This window comes from Choristoneura fumiferana, chromosome 8 (genome assembly GCF_025370935.1).
Source record: "Choristoneura fumiferana chromosome 8, NRCan_CFum_1, whole genome shotgun sequence".
Lineage (NCBI taxonomy): Eukaryota > Metazoa > Arthropoda > Insecta > Lepidoptera > Tortricidae > Choristoneura > Choristoneura fumiferana.
The window spans coordinates 19511775-19530655 of record NC_133479.1 but is presented as its reverse complement, the minus strand read 5'-3'; the positions used below and the strand labels follow the sequence as shown (position 1 = coordinate 19530655).

At 36.8% G+C, this 18881-nt stretch overlaps 2 protein-coding genes across 6 annotated transcripts; both read left to right on the top strand.

The window, feature by feature from the left end:
- The first annotated feature begins 1727 nt into the window (after positions 1–1727).
- Positions 1728–17072, top strand: LOC141430714 (uncharacterized). Of its 5 annotated transcripts, none has more exons than XM_074091577.1 (6): positions 1728–1985; positions 2489–2690; positions 3150–3407; positions 8110–8359; positions 10546–10617; positions 14446–17072. In XM_074091577.1, exons 2-6 carry the CDS (start codon positions 2517–2519, stop codon positions 15117–15119), a joined length of 1428 nt encoding a protein of 475 aa, XP_073947678.1. In that variant the 5' UTR covers positions 1728–1985; positions 2489–2516; the 3' UTR covers positions 15120–17072. The 5 variants fall into 5 exon arrangements, with proteins under 5 accessions (XP_073947678.1, XP_073947682.1, XP_073947681.1 ...); XM_074091581.1 differs by lacking the exon at positions 14446–17072 and adding an exon at positions 12341–13300; XM_074091580.1 differs by lacking the exon at positions 14446–17072 and adding an exon at positions 13394–14160 and having other exon boundaries at positions 1729–1985.
- Positions 16947–17658, top strand: LOC141430590 (longitudinals lacking protein-like). Its single transcript, XM_074091365.1, has 2 exons — positions 16947–16959; positions 17315–17658. The coding sequence occupies exons 1-2, from the start codon at positions 16947–16949 to the stop codon at positions 17656–17658; spliced, it is 357 nt and encodes a 118-aa protein (XP_073947466.1).
- The last annotated feature ends 1223 nt before the right edge of the window (positions 17659–18881 follow it).

Genomic DNA, 18881 nt, shown 5'->3' with positions numbered 1-18881 from the left:
TGAACTACATTAGTTATAGCTATTTGATACTAGCTGGCACTACACCTTGTTTATAGCATGGTAGAAGTAGAATGAGATTTTATTCTAGCATTTGGCACCCTATCCTATTAAGTGAAGCCAGTCAGTATTCTTTTTTGTTATAATAGGTATATAATTAGATATTTAAAATGATACATTAAAAACAGAAAGCTGTACTTAAAAGTACTCATCAGAGCCCCCGCTGAGTGGAGCACAGCCGTTATTGTAATTTAGTACATGGGCGAAAACTTAAAACACGCATTTTCTCAGAGGTAAGCTAAGATCTAGCTAATAGATTGTTCGACCCCAAAAGGCCCTGCATAGCTATTTCGTCAAAATCGTTCTAGTTTCTCTCGGCGGGGCGGGTAATTCGAAGGCCCGCCGAGAGAAACTAGAACGTCGTTTTTAAGAGTAGGTACTCTGCCATATTTGCGTCTTTGTACTTTGTGTCACTAATAGGGCTTCTTAAGTGCAGAATAGAGCGGACACCTAACAACAATTAAAACTAGGACCATTCGCTATGAGGCTGATTTTTCAAATTGTACGTATTAAATACCGTTAAAATTTCTGAACAATATGTCTTGTTGGCATAATAAATATTATACGAGTACTTAGTTTAGTTGGAAAAAATATGCTCTAGTTAATTTTGTCAATTAGTCGAGAAATTTTATTTATTAAAGCAGCAATTTTGTAGCAATATACAAAATTGCTTCTTAAATTATTACCACTTGTATGCTATTATTTTAGTACTCGAAGAAAAAAAAATCTTATGCTAGCTCCTAACGCTTGCTGTGCTGCCGGCCGCATAGCTGCCGCATCTTCGATTAGAATATTGTACAAACACATTAACTAAGGTACTACCCAAAGCATTATAAACTTTAACTGTTCTAGTGCCGAACACAGTCGGTAGATGGCGTTGAAAGTAAACTATCTAATGAGGGCTATCGCGTATGAATTCGCCGCTAGAGGCGCTAGTGTAGCGTAAAGTCTCCAAATGTCATAGTTTTTGGGTGAGCTACGCGGGTTTATTTATAATTAGGATAATTTTGTGAATATTTTGCAATATCTGAAATTAATTATGGCAAATATGCGTTCCGGGGCAATGAGTGCTGTGTTTTGAGACAGTTTTGTCTTTCGGAAACCTTTGTCCTCCCTTTTTTCCGAACAAAACGGGGACTATGCAACACTGTGGCATGCTCGATATTTTTATGATACGGTTTTAAGGTGTATTAAATATGATTTTAATCTAAACTTTGTTTTCACGCCCGTAATAACAGACTTTGAAAGCCATACTTAAAAACCTCACGCAACAGTGCGCCATCTAGTGAGACAAAAAACGATAGCCCTCATTGACATTGATATCTATTTTGTTGCTGGCAACATTCCTGAAACCCCTTTTGTCCAATTTTAATAAAGTGTATAAATCATTTTAATCAATTTATTTGTCATTTATATGTAAAATATATTCATATAACACGATACAACTAAATGTTAGTTAATAACTGTCGCGATGTTTCTACTAAATAAGGTCAAGGACATGAAATCTCATAAAATCTGATCACTAAACGCTTAGCTTGCAATAGAAATCAAAGAATTAAATCATTAATACTTGAATAAAATGAAAATTAAGAATTAAAGTATTGAAAAACATTAAATTAATATTGCATTTGTTTTTAAGCTTTTTATTGTTTTTTTACTGTGGCAACACGCCGGAGCTTATTTTGGGTCACTGCGTCGCTTCCATCCAACTTGTACTTCATTTGGATTTTTGTAGAGGTGCCTTTCTCTAAACTTGCAACATAGCATAGTAGTTGGTTACCTACTATACTATAAAGTAGGTGTTTTCATTCAAGAAAGCTGGCGGGTGTGCAAATTGTGTTAATCTATTATCCTAGTATTGTTATAATACCTCGAAATTATCTAAAACAGTGTTAAAACTTCATACATCAGTTAATGAAATAGTCAAGGTAAGCGTTTAGATCTCCGATGTAGCGTTACGAACGCGATAAGCAGTGCTCGCTACGAGTTTTCATCTTGAAAATTTCCACTCGTGAACTTTCGAAGCAAAGTTTCTCTGAAGTTTCTTTGTTGACTTCGAACTTTTGCGAAGTTCACCGTGTCGCGGCCCCGTGTTGAACTTGAATCAGTTATGTGTGTCAAGAAAAGTTTGTCCAGAAAATAGTAAAACTTAGGATTTTCGTCGCCATTTTATTTTTTGTCGCGCTGGAAAAGCGGCCATTTTCTTTGTGTCTAGAGTGCCGCGTCGCTTAGGACCGACTCGTATGTGGTCCCTAAAGTTAAAGTTGGTGTGTGATATCAATTTATGAAGTGAATCGGTGAGAAGATTAGAGTTTGCGTGTGGTAATCACCGCTGATAAATCGTTGTTTATTGTGATCGGGAGCAATTTCTGAGTGGCCTAATTATTGCATGGTGTTTTAACGTTGTTGATGGGAGAATGTTTTGACGTAGGACCGAGGGCGCGGCGAGTGGCTCGAGAATGGACGACGACCAGCAGTTCTGCCTGCGATGGAACAACCACCAGTCGACGCTGGTGTCGGTGTTCGACACGCTGCTGGAGAAGGGCATTCACGTGGACTGTACCCTAGCGGCCGAGGGGCAGTCTCTCAAGGCGCACAAAGTCGTCCTGTCAGCATGCAGTCCCTATTTCGAGGTTGGTCATTTGCTAACCTAACGCGCTCACGTAATGTAGGTCAATTGCTATCGTGTTTAACTTACAAGGCAACACAGTTTTGCTCTAATAAACAATCCAGTTGTTTCGGTCTAGCTTTCAAGCCTTGGCAATTGGTTTAGATTGATGAATAGATGAGTTGGCAACAGAAAGTTACTGCATCTACTTTTCTTAACCACCCATTTGCATCAAGTCAATTACTCAATGATGCTCATAAAAAGATGATTTGCCCAATGACATTTTAACATTTGACTAAAATCAATTATTCTCATTAACATGTGACTTTGTTTTTGTTTTAAGTTTTATGTTCAGAATGTCACATTATAATATCAAACAAAAATGCAATTCAAATCTAGGAACAATAGACAATCGCAATAACATCAAGCAAGATGGGATCAATGTTTACAGGATAGAACAAACAACACAATGTTTTTGTTGCAGAATGTACTATCACAGCAGTATGACAAGCATCCCATAATTATATTGAAAGATGTTAAATATGCTGAGTTGAGAGCTATGATGGATTATATGTACCGTGGGGAGGTGAACATCTCACAGGATCAGCTAGCTGCTTTGTTAAAGGCAGCGGAGTCCTTGCAGATCAAAGGCCTTTCCGACAATAAACCATCCCGGCCGCCGTCGCGCCCCGCACAGGTTGCCCCCGCACACCCGCCGCGAGCCCCGTCACCCCCACCTCAGGTCAGTAAACATAAGTAGCAGAAACAAATTTAACTGTCTACATAGGTGATTTGACTTACGACACATTCAATCTCCCCTAGGAAACCAATATCAACATGGACTTGTGTCATTAATGTTTAACTGCTTAGTACTTATGTTCACAACAATCCTTTAAGATTTTTCAAATCACTTACAAAGCCGTAGACAGGTCGAAGATGCAAATAACTTTGGATTTGGGATGTCATTGAGCCTAAGAAAATGCTAAGGATACACAAGGCTAGTTTGTCAAGCCAGTATATAGGTATACAGAATATTTCTAGTTAATTTTGTATACATGAACCTAGAATCAAAATTGATTATTAGCTCAAAAACCTAATCTTATGCCTGAACACCTGCGTACTGCCTGTGGCTCAGTTTTTATGCATATCCGTCACTCACATATTTGTAATTTAGTATGGCATGACCTAGTGTGCTTGGATTTGGACTGATATGAGAACAAAAGCCCACACTTGTTAAGGAACCTAGACTGGTCTGAAACATTTTTGGCACACTTGGACTAAGTATAAATATGAGAAACACAAGTCTATTTTAATTTGTCTCACAATCCTAACTGCTTCCATGCTCTTGATCATTAAAATAGCATATTTATGTCTTAATTATTGCCTTTATTGCTTAGTCGGTGTTTATGTGTCACAGACAAAGTATAGATGCCAGCAAACTTCTCAAGAATTAAGTTATGTAGTGGGATATTGTTAATATACTTACTTTGGTACCAATCAAGACATTCAATTCACTTGCTAACTGGTTATGGTTTAGAACCAACAATTTTGACTTTTGAGGACCAAATTGTGATTACATACACACTACACACACATCCACATTATAAATAAAACCCAAAAACTTTAATATATAATAGTCATTAATTTACAAGATCAGAAGAATACCTACCCAATACTCAATACTTTATTGCTCTTCCACAATGTATGGTGTACCTAACGGTGAGATTGGACATTTGGAGAAGGATTAGGCAAATAGATGCAGCAGTTCCTATATTATATGCATACAAACATTTGGCAATTGATAGCCTCAACCTCGTCTGCACTCCACAGAAACTTACCACTTAGTGATTTATCGGTTTAGTAGTATCACAATACCCTACATACAATTTTTTTTTATGAAAGCTTATTTTATACGTGTTTTTAGTATAATGATAATGAGATGTATTAAAAAAAAATTGAAATGGATAATCTCTTTTTTGAGTATGTACCTACCTATTCTTCACGATTAAGTAGTAAACAAACCATAATTTCATGTTCAAATGTTAAAATCATCTTTTACTGGCAGTACTTGTCTCATCTATTATTATCATGCAAAGTATGTAGGTACCTATGTAAACCAAATTTCAAATCATCGGAGTACCATAAAGTATGTGAAATTAGAATTGCAAATTAAAACAAACAAATGTTGTCCATGTCACCACAAAAACACACTCATTGGATATTTGAGGTCATAGTAAACATTCAATTACATGATAACAAATGAGACTTAAAATTAAACAAATTAAATATTATTTAATTTTCATTTTATTTTTTTACGTAGTTAAGATATTAGGCATGTAAAAATCTAGCTGTACAGTTTCTGAGAAAATCACATGTGGGTGAATCATAACTTTTTTTTTATGTTCATTCTTATGTTTTCTATTTGTATTGAAACATTCATTAGGTAGAATCTAGCTACTTACATTTGGATCTTATTTTATTGAACCTTACTATTTCAACTTTCTTCTCCACTACAAAACCATGTATCACAGTTAAGTCTGAGCAACGTCATACTCTTTTCTTTATTTCTTGGTAATTTTAAACAATACAGATGTCACACACACACATAGGCATTATGCTGACCACTCACAAAAAACTGACGCGTTTCGAACTCTTTTATGTACGAGTTTATTATCAGAGCACTGCTTTTTCAGTAATTTGTGTGATTTTGGTGACAGTTAGGCCTGTGTAACATTATGTATTGTTTAATGCGCAAGAGGACAAGGGTGGGTTCTGCATGTTGACATAATGTGTCTCAGAAATAACTGTGGTGTATGCTACGTGTATGGTTTGTAGGGAAGAAGAAAGGTTAAAATAGTACAGTTTATTGATATGGACCTCCGTAACACTTGAATCAATAAATAATCTTAATTCCTAACATGTTGAAATGGAGTCAATAAAAGCTATGCCCAAATTGCAGACAAATGTGTTAATATCATAACAAATTTTATCGGCAATGCGGGCATAGTTTTTATTTATTTATAATTTTTATAAATGATTATAAGTACTAGAGCTACCTGACCAGTTATTCCCTGCAATTCTTGCTAATTTAAGCATTCCACATTCGCAATGATAATTAATAATAAGCAGCTGTTATGTTGTAACTGCATACCAAATTGACGATTTGGAAGACGAAGCTTTTAGCTGGCCTCCCACTAGGTGGACTGACAATATCGCGAGAGTTTGGGGCACAAACGGTGCAATTGGCGAGTTATCGTTCATTGTGGTGTCTTAAGACAAAGCTTTTATTCAACAGTGGGTGTCTTCCGGCTGATGATGATGATACCAAATTTGAAGTTTTTAATAAAAATAGTTACGCAGATGAGATAGGTCCATTATAAAGTTTTTTTTTTACATCCCTCCCTTACTGCGCCTCTAATGTGCCAAATTAGTGTATAGAGTTGAGGTCAAAAATATCTTTACCTACACTAGTACTATATGCCTTCTGACAGTTTTATATAAAAGTTCAAATACAAAGTGACAGCGAGAAAGTAATAAAGTGTAAGTGTAAAGATATCTTTGACTTCGACTGTACAAACCTTTACGCCACCAACACTTGTGTCAGCTCAACAAGTTCAGCAAGAGCCGGCGAAGGTCTTTTAACCTGTCCTCTCCCAGAGGCACAAATTTGTGCCCAAAATCCTTCGATCCTGTTATCCTGGGAGATGACAGATTAGGGCAGTCTGATGTTTGTTTTTTTTTCCATTTTATTCCATGTCAAGTAATATTATGTCAAATAGCTAATTTTTTAAAGCTGCCCAACTATCGTTTTATCGAATAATCGCTTGTATTAACATTAACACAAATACATATCAACAAATATCTCAAATTAATGTCAATTTAGAATTACATATACATACATTACACTTGAATAATCCGAAATGAATGATGAATTTTTGGTTAGGTCCAGTCGCCATCAAATATTTCAGAGCGGTCGAGGTAGTCAAAAATATTGGAACATGCACTCTATTCTCAAGGCTCGTGCTCCGATATTTTTGATCAATTTGGACGCTCCGAAATATCTGATGGCGACTGTACAAATACTTGTTTCGGACAACCCCTTTATGGTTATTTATGTCGTAAAATAATGAATATTTTCCTACGAATCGCATTTGAATTTAACTTGCATTAAAAAACAAAGATAGAATCAGTCATTTGAAAAAAAAAATTAAACGTGAAGTGGGAACATGATTCATGAATGCTTAATAAGTTAAGAACGGAGTCCTGTCTCCACTTTCGTAGGCTTCGATCAAAACAAAAATTAGCGAAGTTCGTAGGCTAATATATAGTGAGTGTACTTACGTACATACATACATATTACGGTCGAAAAACATAACCCTCTTTCGGGCATTCGGGTAAGCTAAAAATAGACAATTTTGCTTCAAGCTCAAGCTGATTCAAAAATAATGCAATCTGATGAATCGGCTATTATTAAAAATCTTAGAGGAACAAGTCTCATTATTTTTTAGTTAAATCACTTGAATGGGTAGCAATATACCTACAAAGCAATTTAATGATATATGTGAAGTTAGTAATCTGCGTTACGCACGTGGCACCTACCGCCCAAGACTTGTAAGGAGGCTTGAGCCTTATAGTGGCATAAAATATAGGCTGGAATAATGACGGTGAGGAACCGATCGTTCATCTTACAATTTTTTAACAGCTTGGAAGTTACTAATGGATAATTGATTCCTCATTGGCTCTATAAAATACATTAATTTTTGATATTTTTCAAATGGTAATTTGCATACAAATCGGAATCATCAAGTGCACCATCAGATTATATGGAAACATACGTATTATCAAAATTCCTTTACTCTTATGTCCGCTAAAGTCATCAGCGTCAATAAGACATCCAATAGGTTAAAACACATTTTTGTTCGTGACTGTCTGATATACGCGACACACATTTTCTTGTCTCATTTTTAAGATTTCATAGTCCTACAAGGAACCCTTGTAGTTTCGCCGTGTCCTTCTGTCCGTCTGCGGCTTAGCCCAGAGACTACTACAGCTAGAAAACTATATTTTGCACGAGTATAAGTACATGTTATTAACGCCGACAAAACGGCCAGAAAGAAACATTTTTAACCTCCCCTACACGTGAAGGTGGGATGTTGTTTTTTTTTCTCGTTTAAAACCCAGAATGTGCGTCGTCGGATTGGTCTTTTAAAAGTTTTATAATTTTACAAAGAATATTCCAACAAGTAATTTGATCAAAATGTATTATTGAATATTTGCTGCATATTAGTACGGAGTCCTAAGTTACGCGAAGCCGCCAGACACGCACTTGACCGGTTTATGTATACTAAAATTTTTTTTTCTCTGATATAGTTCCAGCTCGTTTCTACACAATCTTGTATCCAATTAGGTAATCAATCATGAGATGACCGTTGGCTTGTTCGTAGGTGCGTGACGGGAGCATAGACAGCCGCGAAGGGTCCATGAGCCCGAGCCGCCGCCGGAAGAAAGCGCGTCGCATGTCGTTGTCGCCGGCGCCCGCGCCGCCTCCACCGCCGCCCGCCGAACTCACGCATGGCAACGGCGATGAAGCCCCGCCTTGTAAAGAGGAGAATGCAAGGGACGGGGTAGAGGATCTCACGTTGGACGAGGAGGCCGATGATCAGCCGGCCGTGGCTCACAACGACGTCGTACGCAGTTAGTATACCTTTTTTTCTGTTCCGTGTATTATGTTATAACTCTTGAATAAACCTCATAAAATTAACAGTTAACAAGAGAAAGATGTACAAAGGCGAACTTCTTTCTTAAAGTGATAAATAAGTATTTGTTAAAAAGGTGTAGGTAGATGTTAAAAATATTAGTCTTGCTAAGTACATCATCACTTCATGCCCTTCCTAAATAGAAAGAAGGAATATTGTGGTATTTGTAATAAAAAAGATGAAGAAAGTTGCTTATTTGCACTGACTGTAGATACGCAAGTGATTGCCACTCGCAAACTAATCAACTTGTAACTCCGGTCATGTTGCGGGTGGCGTTAGCCGGCGGTAATAAGGGATGGCCCGAATATTCGTTTTATATTCGGTATTCGGCATATTCGGCAGATTTACCGAATATTCGGCTAAATCACCGAATGTTCGCAAAGTTAAACTCTTCTTTTTACTGTATTGAGCTATGTATGAGATGAGTGTCAAATGTGCTATTTTTATATGAGCTACAGTGAGGCTTTATGTTTTTGTTGACACTGTAGCTTTATTTCCAATAACAGCAGAAAAAAGATGGTTAATAATTAAAAACAAAATATAAGTATGTAGCTGTTTTGAGATTAAGCTACAGTGATTTTTATTTTAAAATATTATGTTAATATGATCATGATCAATGAGGTCTTTATTGTGAGAAATTAAACAAGTTTTTTGTTTTAATCAAGAGTTGCATGATTAAACATTTTAACGAAAATGAATCATATTTCTAGTTTCTACTTAGGAATCAATTATGCCGAATATTCGGTTCGGTAAAATTTACCGAATATTCGTATTCGGTGAAACCCATGTTCGGCCCATTTCTAGCGGTAATTTCTGTCCATTGTGTGACCAAATTGCCTGTTTACCCTCCTTAAAAAGGTCAACTTCTAACACTTGAAACACAAAATTACTCCTCTCAAAATAAAAAGTACCAATTTACCCATACCTATTGATGAAGCTCATACTATAGGGTAACTACTAATTAAGTAACCTAGGATAGGGTTGACATTACATACATTTTGACGCTAGGTTACTTACCATGGGTTAGCAGTAAGCAGTTAACCATGGCTTTATTTATACCTGTATTAGAAGTTAGCCCATAGCGTTTTAATTTAAAGTCCCCTAAATTTAATGTGTCACAAGTTCAGGCTCTGAAATCCTAAATCAGTCTTAAACGGGTGCGCATTTTTTGACATAATTTAAGTCCTATATCGGAAAAAGATCACTGTTCAGTTTTTTTTTTTAATACTACCAATCGAAACTCATAATCATCGGATCTCATAATATAAATATTTATACACCTTGTTTATACTAACTAATATTGGTTTTCATAATTATATTTTATTATACTTAGGTTCAGAAGGCTAAGGCGCCATAGGTTTTTTTATAGCAGCAAATATAACTGCCACTAGGTTGGTTGCCATTCAATATTTTGCTAAATTAAGGTATGCCAATTAGTACATTTGAAGAACATATAAATGACATCTTAAAAAAATCCTAGGTAATAATTTGCATAATAAGAATAATTACCGTTAGTAATTACGTCTCTATAGTTACCGTTATGAAAAACAATATTCTGAGTTCAAATGTTTCTTATTAATGCCATTATTAATAAGAAAATTATGATATTTATCTGTTATGAAGGAAAAATTTATGAAAAACAACATTATGAGTTGTGATATGTTCTTGGTAATGACATTATGAGTAAAAAAAATATGAACACTGTCTGTTATGAATTCCGAAATTAGTAATAAAAATTTATGAACAATAAAGTATGAGATTTTTTTATGAAGAATGATTATTACGAACACAAATCGGTAGTAAAATAAAAAATAGGAATAAGAATTTTATGAGAGTCAATATGGACCCGTCGTAAACATTACGTCTTGTAGCTAAAGAACCTTGTATCACTTTTCCTACGTAAGTAGCAATTTAGTAGCATTATCCTGTAGAATTGTATGTAAAACCTAAGTATCAAGCTTACGATCTCGAAGCAAGGGCAAGTTGACATTGTAACAAGATCATAACTTACTACTAAATATTCTATTATTATTCAAATTTGTCACACCTACAATGCATTCAATGTTTCAGGCGACACGTGTGAACAGTACAAGGCGTTTTAATATATGTTTTGTTTCGTTACAGATTTTCAATGGCACATGGAACGATCTCAGGATGAAATAATGAACTCGAGTGACAGTGTTCGAGATTCGCAAGGTAAGCAGCACACACGACACGGACGCCGTCGCGGCAAGCACGTCGCTGACTGTGCGACGGCGACCCGCGATGGTGCGCCTCAACATTTTGCGTCACTTTACAATAACTCCAATACCTACTCGATCTGCTGACGCAAGGTGTTACTTGGGACTTGAGTTTGATATTCTGGAACAATGAACTTTGCATTAAGACAGCAATTAAAAATGAACATGATTTTGATTTTTCTCTTTGTGTACTAATAAAGTCCATTGTCTCAGACGTCTAAGGAACGGATGAAATGCGCAATGTCTTCCCATAATTTGAAATGAGATAAACAGTCATTGCTTAAATAATCTATTTATCTTGTTATATATAAATATTATATTTCACGACGGCGGATATAAGAGTGCTAGTGTTTTCACATGTGAAAATCAACCATATATTAATTAGTATCTAATATTAATATTATAAATTACTAATCTTATCACAATTTATATTTCTGTATCCATATGAAATTGAAAATATTTCAGTGCAACAGGTAAAGGTATTGGTATAAAGGTTTTGTTTAATCCACTGTAGCCTTTTTAAAAGGTGAGGTAACTGATAAGGTAAGTCGCTGTTTCTGATTATGTTCACATGAATGTGTATGGATTGATGTGTACTCGCTTTGTATGTTGGGCGTTGGGCGCCAGGCCGCTGCTAGATCACTGCATGCTTACTAGAACTATTCATAGATATGTTATTATACTGGACTGCATATTATGTAACAACTATTAACTCTCAATAGTGCTAACATTGTCTTAATGTGGAGTGGAATGGCTCATTTTATTGGTAAGTAAAAAAAATTATATTTATTATACTTACACGTATTTATTTGTAAACAATAGAATTTCATAATAAATGTGCACAACACCTCTCACTTCACCCTCGAGTTCTATTTGGCTATTGAAAGCTATCAAGTTATCTTGCGCGTTCTCTTACCGCGGCTAAAACAACGTGGACGGTTTTACTTTGGCACAGATAGTGTGATGCAACTTATTAAAAAATATATATTTGTTTATAGAAGAATTTAATGGATTGTGACTTCGGGGAGCGGCTCACGAAATAAGGTAAACCTGAATTATTTCATTTTTATTTTGTAGTTTGATGGTAATGTGGCTTTATTTATCTTATTTATTATTTCTGTATTTTTTGCATTCACATGTGATTTCACTGCAGATGTCTTTTTTTAGTCAATCATTTTTTAAGTCTTTAAAAATTCGTGATTATTTGAACGCCAGGTGTATTATTAATTTATTGTGCATGTTCTTTAGACGAAAACTTCAGTGTCCGCAACTAGACTAAATTTCAGTATCATGTTCGAACGACGTAAAGAACCTGTTACTACTGGATGCGCATTTCATTTAGCATTATTTCTACTACGTTCTTTTCAATCCAGTTAATAGTCGATGTAATGCAGAGATAAATTATACCGGTAGGATTAGACGAAAGTTAGTTGAAACCCTTTCCAACACCATCCTGTCACTTATCGCTGACTAACCATCGTCAAGCTTTGTAACATTGAAAATGTACACTCCTTTTCTGTGGCGCACGGCATGACTTGTAAATGACCTTCTCAAACAATGCATTAAATTTTCAGTTTTAACGCAATCATGAAATATTTCTTTCACTTTTTAAAATCTTTTAAATTCTATTGACTTGTCTAATTACTTTAATATCGCTTTTCATTCTTTTGCCCTTCCAGAACCATCCATAGCTCTCATTAACGACCTGAATTACGCCAAATCTCCTTTTCCATTAACACGTGGGTACCTTAAGAGCGCAGAACTTGTAACTCAAATAGACAGAGATAATATTAAAAAAGAGCATTCAGAAATAGAAACTGTTACGAAGATCATTAAGAGAAAGTACAAAAAAAGAGGACGAAAACCTAAGTGTAAAGTAGAGGCGGTGCCGCCTAAAAAAAGGGGAAGGAAACCGATCCATGCTGACAAAGACAATCGATTTTCTTGCTCCATTTGTAAAAAACTGTACAAATATAGAAGGAATAAACTGAGACATGAAAAATACGAATGTGTCACGGGTCCCCAGTTCGGCTGTGAAAAATGTGGCAAGAAGTATTCTCAAAAGAAAACTCTGATTTCGCATATCGCCCAAAAACATCCCAAATGGCTGGAGGAGTATAAGGAAGATCGTAAAAAGCCATTAACGTTTTGATCATTCGAGTTCGCTATTTACATTTCGTTATTTTTGATTATTTTTACGTTGTTTTTTTATATTTTAGACTGAATATTATTAACGTTTAACAGAGAATAACTAGGTTAAGAAATATTTGGTGCCATTGAATCTAAGTGCTAAATATTTTCTCTTATAGTTTATTAGTCAGGTTTTACTTGTTTAAATACCAAATCAGGGTATTTACAACCTACTGAATTACGTCATAAAATTTGATCTCGAATGTATTATTACATTCTTAAATTTTAGTATTATTTGTTGATTATTGCTACGACCTTACTTTATTAGTACTACATCAAACGATCGAGTCGATTTAGTTGTGATGAACAGGTAGTTAAACTACGTTAGTTACTGTTTCAAAATGTTAGTTATAGAAGTTTATTTTTTTGTTAAGACTATGAAAACGAAATCATCTTTTCTTTATATCGGTTAAACTTTTGTTTTTTTTAATACACTATTTTCTTTGTCACATTTGTTTTTATTTACGCTTTCAATATCATAAAATAAATAATTTACTTTCACAGGTGAACGAAATGGACTGTATTTGCTCTTTCTCTTTCAGGAGCTTCGCTGCCGAACAGAGTCATGACGCGTAGTAAAAGAATGGTCGAGGAACCGCCGACCGCTACCACCCTAGCAGTATTGAAGAACGTGACCTCGCCTAATGTGCTGCTGCCGCCGCCGGAGGACGCCAAGGAGAACAAGAAGCAGCCGCTCGCCGCCAAGCCCGCCCCGCCCAAACCACCCGCTCCCAAGCCGGCCGCGCCCGCGCCCCGCGCCCAGCCCGATGCGCCCGAGCCCAAAGTCGACCCCAAGTCTAAACCCAAACCGGAGAAAACAGAGTCCCGCTACAACATATTCCCGCGTAACGACCGCCCAGCCAACCTGCCGTGCGCGCAGTACAAGACCGAGAACAACAAATACAAATGCCCCAACTGCGGCCGCTGCTACAACGCGCGCAAAAATCTCGTGCGCCACATCACGCTCGAGTGCTGCCGCGACCCGCAGTACAAGTGTCCCTACTGCTCCTACAGCAAGCATCGCCGCAACGAACTCAAGAAGCATCTCGAACGCAAGCACCCCGACCAATGCCCGACGCGCAGCCCCAGCCCGCCCGAGACCATCTCCAAGTCCATCCGCGTCGAGTGATCGCGACCCACGAATACTGTGCTTTATACTAGTGCCTTAAATACTATCACTTCTCGATCTTCCTTAGATGATATTATAAAATTACGTGAATTTTATATGAGCCTCGTATACTATGTATTATGATAACTGAATGATATTCGATATTTTTTAAAACTTATTAAACTACTCAAAACGGTTAAAGACGGGTCTTTCATTTCGAACGCCCGACTCGATCCCGGCCCGTTCCACTCTTATGGGAAGAAAATTAAAAAAAAAATGAGACACTCGGATTGTGCATGTCTGCATGAACTAGAAGCTTCGCCTTTTATGATTTCTAACAGAGTTTTTTTTTATAATTTATTATTATAACGCATTTCTTTGGTTCCTTAATTTATTTTAGCCTCTGGTAGTATTAACATTCGATTCCGTACGTAGTCGCGCTTTTATTTTATTATTTTGCAACATGTTAAACGTATCGGATTTCAGAGTCGCACAAGGACGGTCACGTGACTTCGGCTCTGCTGTCGCTCCTGTCGGCGCAGCACGCACACGCGCAGGCGTCGTCGCTGGCCGCGCTCGTGCCCGCCTGCATCCAGGTCACCAACGTGCTCAAGCCCGAGCTGGCGCCGCCTTACCCCGCGGCCATGCCCGCCATGCGCCTGCCCGGCATGACCGACATGACCGACATGACCGACAACCTCAAGGCGCATCTGCTGCAGCAGGCGTTCATGCAGAACAATAACGCGCCGCCCAAGCAGGAGGAGCCCGACTCCGACGCAGAGTACGACGACACCGACGACATCGTGCTGCCCGAGGAGAACGACGGCTACTACGACCAGGAGGCGGCCGCCGACGAGAGCGCCGACACCAAAGAGAGCATAGCGTACGCGCGCCGCGACGGCAACAGCAACAGCTCGGACGACGCGAGCCGCCAGTTCGAGTGCCGGCACTGCGGCAAGAAGTACCGCTGGAAGTCCACACTGCGCCGGCACGAGAACGTGGAGTGCGGCGGCAAGCCGCCCGCGCACCAGTGCCCATACTGCTCGTACCGCGCCAAGCAGCGCGGCAACCTCGGTGTGCACATCCGCAAGCACCACAACAACGAGTGGTATCTCTACGCCACCAACAAGGTTCGCCGCAACAAGAAGACGTCCATCTAGTTATAAAATTACACATTCGACCAAAGTAGATACCCAACCAAATCGGTACTGCAATAATTTTATTTATATTTTAACGCTTTTTGTTAAAAGAGTTTTATATACACATATTAGTTGTAATGTGCACATTCCCTAACGGCATTAGCGTTAATTTTGTTGTTTTTGTTAGAGTTTACGATTGTAGTTAAGACTGACCCTAAGTATTTTATTCGGAGATAGGCGACCCCGGGTCGATATTTCGAGTCCACGTTCATTTTTGTTCCAATTTGATGAAATATAAATTATTATATTGAAAATGTTGGATCGTGTTGCGAATACTGATATTATCTAGTTAAATTTGAGTAAAGCAATAATTTTTCCATACACTAACTCGAATTTGTCTAGTTTTATAATCAAACAATCATTCCTTTAAGGGATATGTAATTCCAAATTTGTTAATCGTAGTGCAATGATATTAGAATGATTAGTTATTATTTAGTAATGTTAAAGTATATGATTTGTTTTATAGGTTATACTTTTCCTTCGTCTTTCTGTCACGGGTAGAATAGAAACTACTATAATTCTGCGGTGGTCAAGTCTGTAGTCGGTTTCAGATTGCCAAATTGTTGTTAATCCTTTTAATTTATTATCAAACCTGTTTTGTTTTGTTTAGTATTAACATTCGAGGGACCATTACCTTGTCTTCCTATCTATACACATATACACCCTTGTAGAAAACCCAAAGTTATGTTAATTTAAATTGTTTATTTATTAGTATTAGGATAATGTATAAATAGACTGCTTTTGCAGTCCTTTATTTGAAAACAATAGATCTCTCAAATGACTAATAAAATGAATTGTTGAAAGTTGGTGTTTGCTAGTGAGTCGAGGCTATTCCATCAAGTAAATCAGTAAATTGAGAATCTATTGGTTTTCTCACGATTAGGTAATTAAAGCTCATCCATAATGTGCCTACAATGTTACCTGTAGTTATAATATTATAATACTATGGTGTTTTCGATATTGTTGTTATTCGGTAAACTGGGATAGAAAATGTGTTCAAAATTTTATAAAGTGTTTGATATTAATTTACTGATATTTATTTTGCAATAACCTAATCATGTTTTGTTTAACATATTGACTGTTGATATTTTTGTTAAACTAGGATAACAAGCTATGACCAAAGTCAGTATTAGATTATTTATCGTGATGGTAAGAAATAAGACGTGTTATTTGTTGTAGAAACATTCAAGTCATTATGTCGAGCATGCAAAACCGCAATATTCCCATCATATCATATTTATTACGCTCCCTAAATACTGAATGTGTGTAGCATGATTAAAAATGATACAACGTTTACATTGTTTGTTAATGTTATTGGAGACTAAGATTAATTAGTGTGATTTTTATATGAATATTTTGGGGTTTATCTGGTAGAAAAGTTTAATCAAATATAGCTATAATATATATGAAAGATGTGTTTTTTTTTACTATTTCAAATGTATCACCTCTGGATTAAAACTGACTTAAGATTATGAATGTAATTTACATATTAGATTTTTATTGTTGGTAAGTCTTTTTGTTATGATACAATTTATTACACCTAATTAACAATGCATGTTTTGCATGATGTGTGTAGAATCAATCGCCGCTTTTTTTTTCAACTTCGCATGTACCAATAGTTTCCCTTTTTTTCGTTCATACTAATATAATTAAAAATTTCAGGTAGACAAGAAAACCCATGGGTCGGGAGACTACTTTTAAGTAACAAACTTGTTAGAGTAGCAATAGCAGTGCATAGAACCGTATCGGTTCAGTAACTCCATTTCTTAGCATCGCGCATATTACACAATGAGTGAAGCCGGTTAAAATTGTTATGTTATGTATTAGAAAACAGAAAACGGACTGCCTTACGACGAATACGTCTTCACAAAAAATATGAGTTATTCGTTTTAATAAACGTTTTGATTTCTTTTTTGTTCTTTTTTTTTACTTTTTCCTTTGCAAAGCTTTCATCACAGCACTCGGTGGAAACTCACAGTAGTTTTATCTTCTATATCATAATATGTATATCTTTGTTTTTATATTTATATATTATATTATGTATATAACATGTATAAGTTATTGCTTGTAACTGTTTAACCACACGGGAATGTTGAATGTTGCGTGTTCGTGCGTTTTCGCGTGTGATTGTTTTATGACATGTTTGGCGATTTCAGGAGGCGGCGGCGGGCCGGAAGACGTGTCTTTCACTAGGATCGGCGGGCTGTCGTGGGAGCAGTGGTCGGCGCAGCTGGCGCTGCCGCTGGTGGCCAGCATGCGCGTGAGCGGCGAGCCCACCTTCCCGTGCCCCGACTGCGGCCGCGTCTACAAGCTCAAGTCCTCGCTACGCAATCACCAGAAATGGGAGTGCGGCAAGGAGCCGCAGTTCCAGTGCCCCTACTGCGTCTACCGCGCCAAGCAGAAGATGCACATCGCACGACACATGGAGAGGATGCACCGCGAGGTACACATGAAGCCCGAACAGTACATTAAACAGGGCAACGTCGATGCTTGCACATAGGTATAGGTGCGGGGCGGGATAACAGTGAACTTTAGTCACTATTGAATACTCCATTATTTTTATAAGAATTTTGAAAAGCTGTTTTCGATGTTAGCGTTACATATTTTAGTCTTTTTGATGAATTTTGAAACATTTTTGTATCGTTAAGGACCAATTTCTCATGTTTGTATTTACATTTTGTAAATCGTCCGCGACGTTTTATAGTAAATACTTGCAGTTTAAAGTAAGAATCGTATCAAAATCCAAGGGTTTTCCGCTTGTGATAATTGTGATGAAATAAAAGTGATAGTGGCATGGGACTGTCACGTTAGATGTAATCGTCTCCCGCGAGGTCACAAAAGGTGCCTTTAATCGTTACCTTCGAGCTTAATGCGACATCCTATAGTGATGAACAATACTTTAGATACCACAAACGACGAGTTACTCATAGTATTCGCACTAGTTGCAGTTATTGGCAACAGTGTAAGCAACTGTTGCATTTATACAATAAGTTAAGATCAAGTGATGTGTATAGTTACGCTTTATACTCTTTTATTTTAATGTACAGCATTTATTATGTAAACTTATCATTCCTGTATTAGGACTTAAGTTTCGTAGTTTGGAGCTTTGATCGATCCTAACAAAGCGTAAGATATGTTTACTGTCTAATTGTTTAAAATTGTTACCAGTTCCAGTTACTACCTTATCTGCATCGTTAACAGGTTTCTTATGAACAAAATAGATCGTAAAATTTAGATGATAAATTTCAGATTACCATAAGATCTGAGGAGTACAGCTTGCCAGATATATTTAGAGATTGAATTGATGACGTTTTTTTGAGATGCATGAAAATCTTGAGTAAAAGTTTTTTTCAAGTTTTTACGTTTTACATTATTTTATGTTATTATGTATCTTAGTTTTTAATAAAATGAAGCTATTATCGCTTAGTTAGCAAGCTCTAGTTCTCTGCCATAATGCATGTTCCATTATATTTTAATACTCATTTTAAGTTAATTTTTTCAATTATTTTTAGATCTCTTTACGTCTAATGCATTTATTTTATCTTAATTTAGAGTTTTTCTTAGCCGCGTATCAGTTAAGTGGACAATTGACTAACTCGGTAGTTCCTGGAAATGTATGTCTGTCGATATATTCATGTGATTTAACTGTAATTTTATTCACTCCTTTTGGGTCCAATTCTGGTTGTAAGGTCCGACCTGCAATAGTTTAGTGCCTTAATTAAA

Coding starts and splice junctions, on each gene's coding strand:
- LOC141430714 (XM_074091577.1), top strand. CDS start 2,517: ATGGACGACGACCAGCAGTTCTGCCTGCGATGGAACAACCACCAGTCG. Junction 3,408..8,109: donor CCCCGTCACCCCCACCTCAG/GTCAGTAAACAT, acceptor GCTTGTTCGTAG/GTGCGTGACGGGAGCATAGA. Junction 10,618..14,445: donor CAGTGTTCGAGATTCGCAAG/GTAAGCAGCACA, acceptor ATCGGATTTCAG/AGTCGCACAAGGACGGTCAC.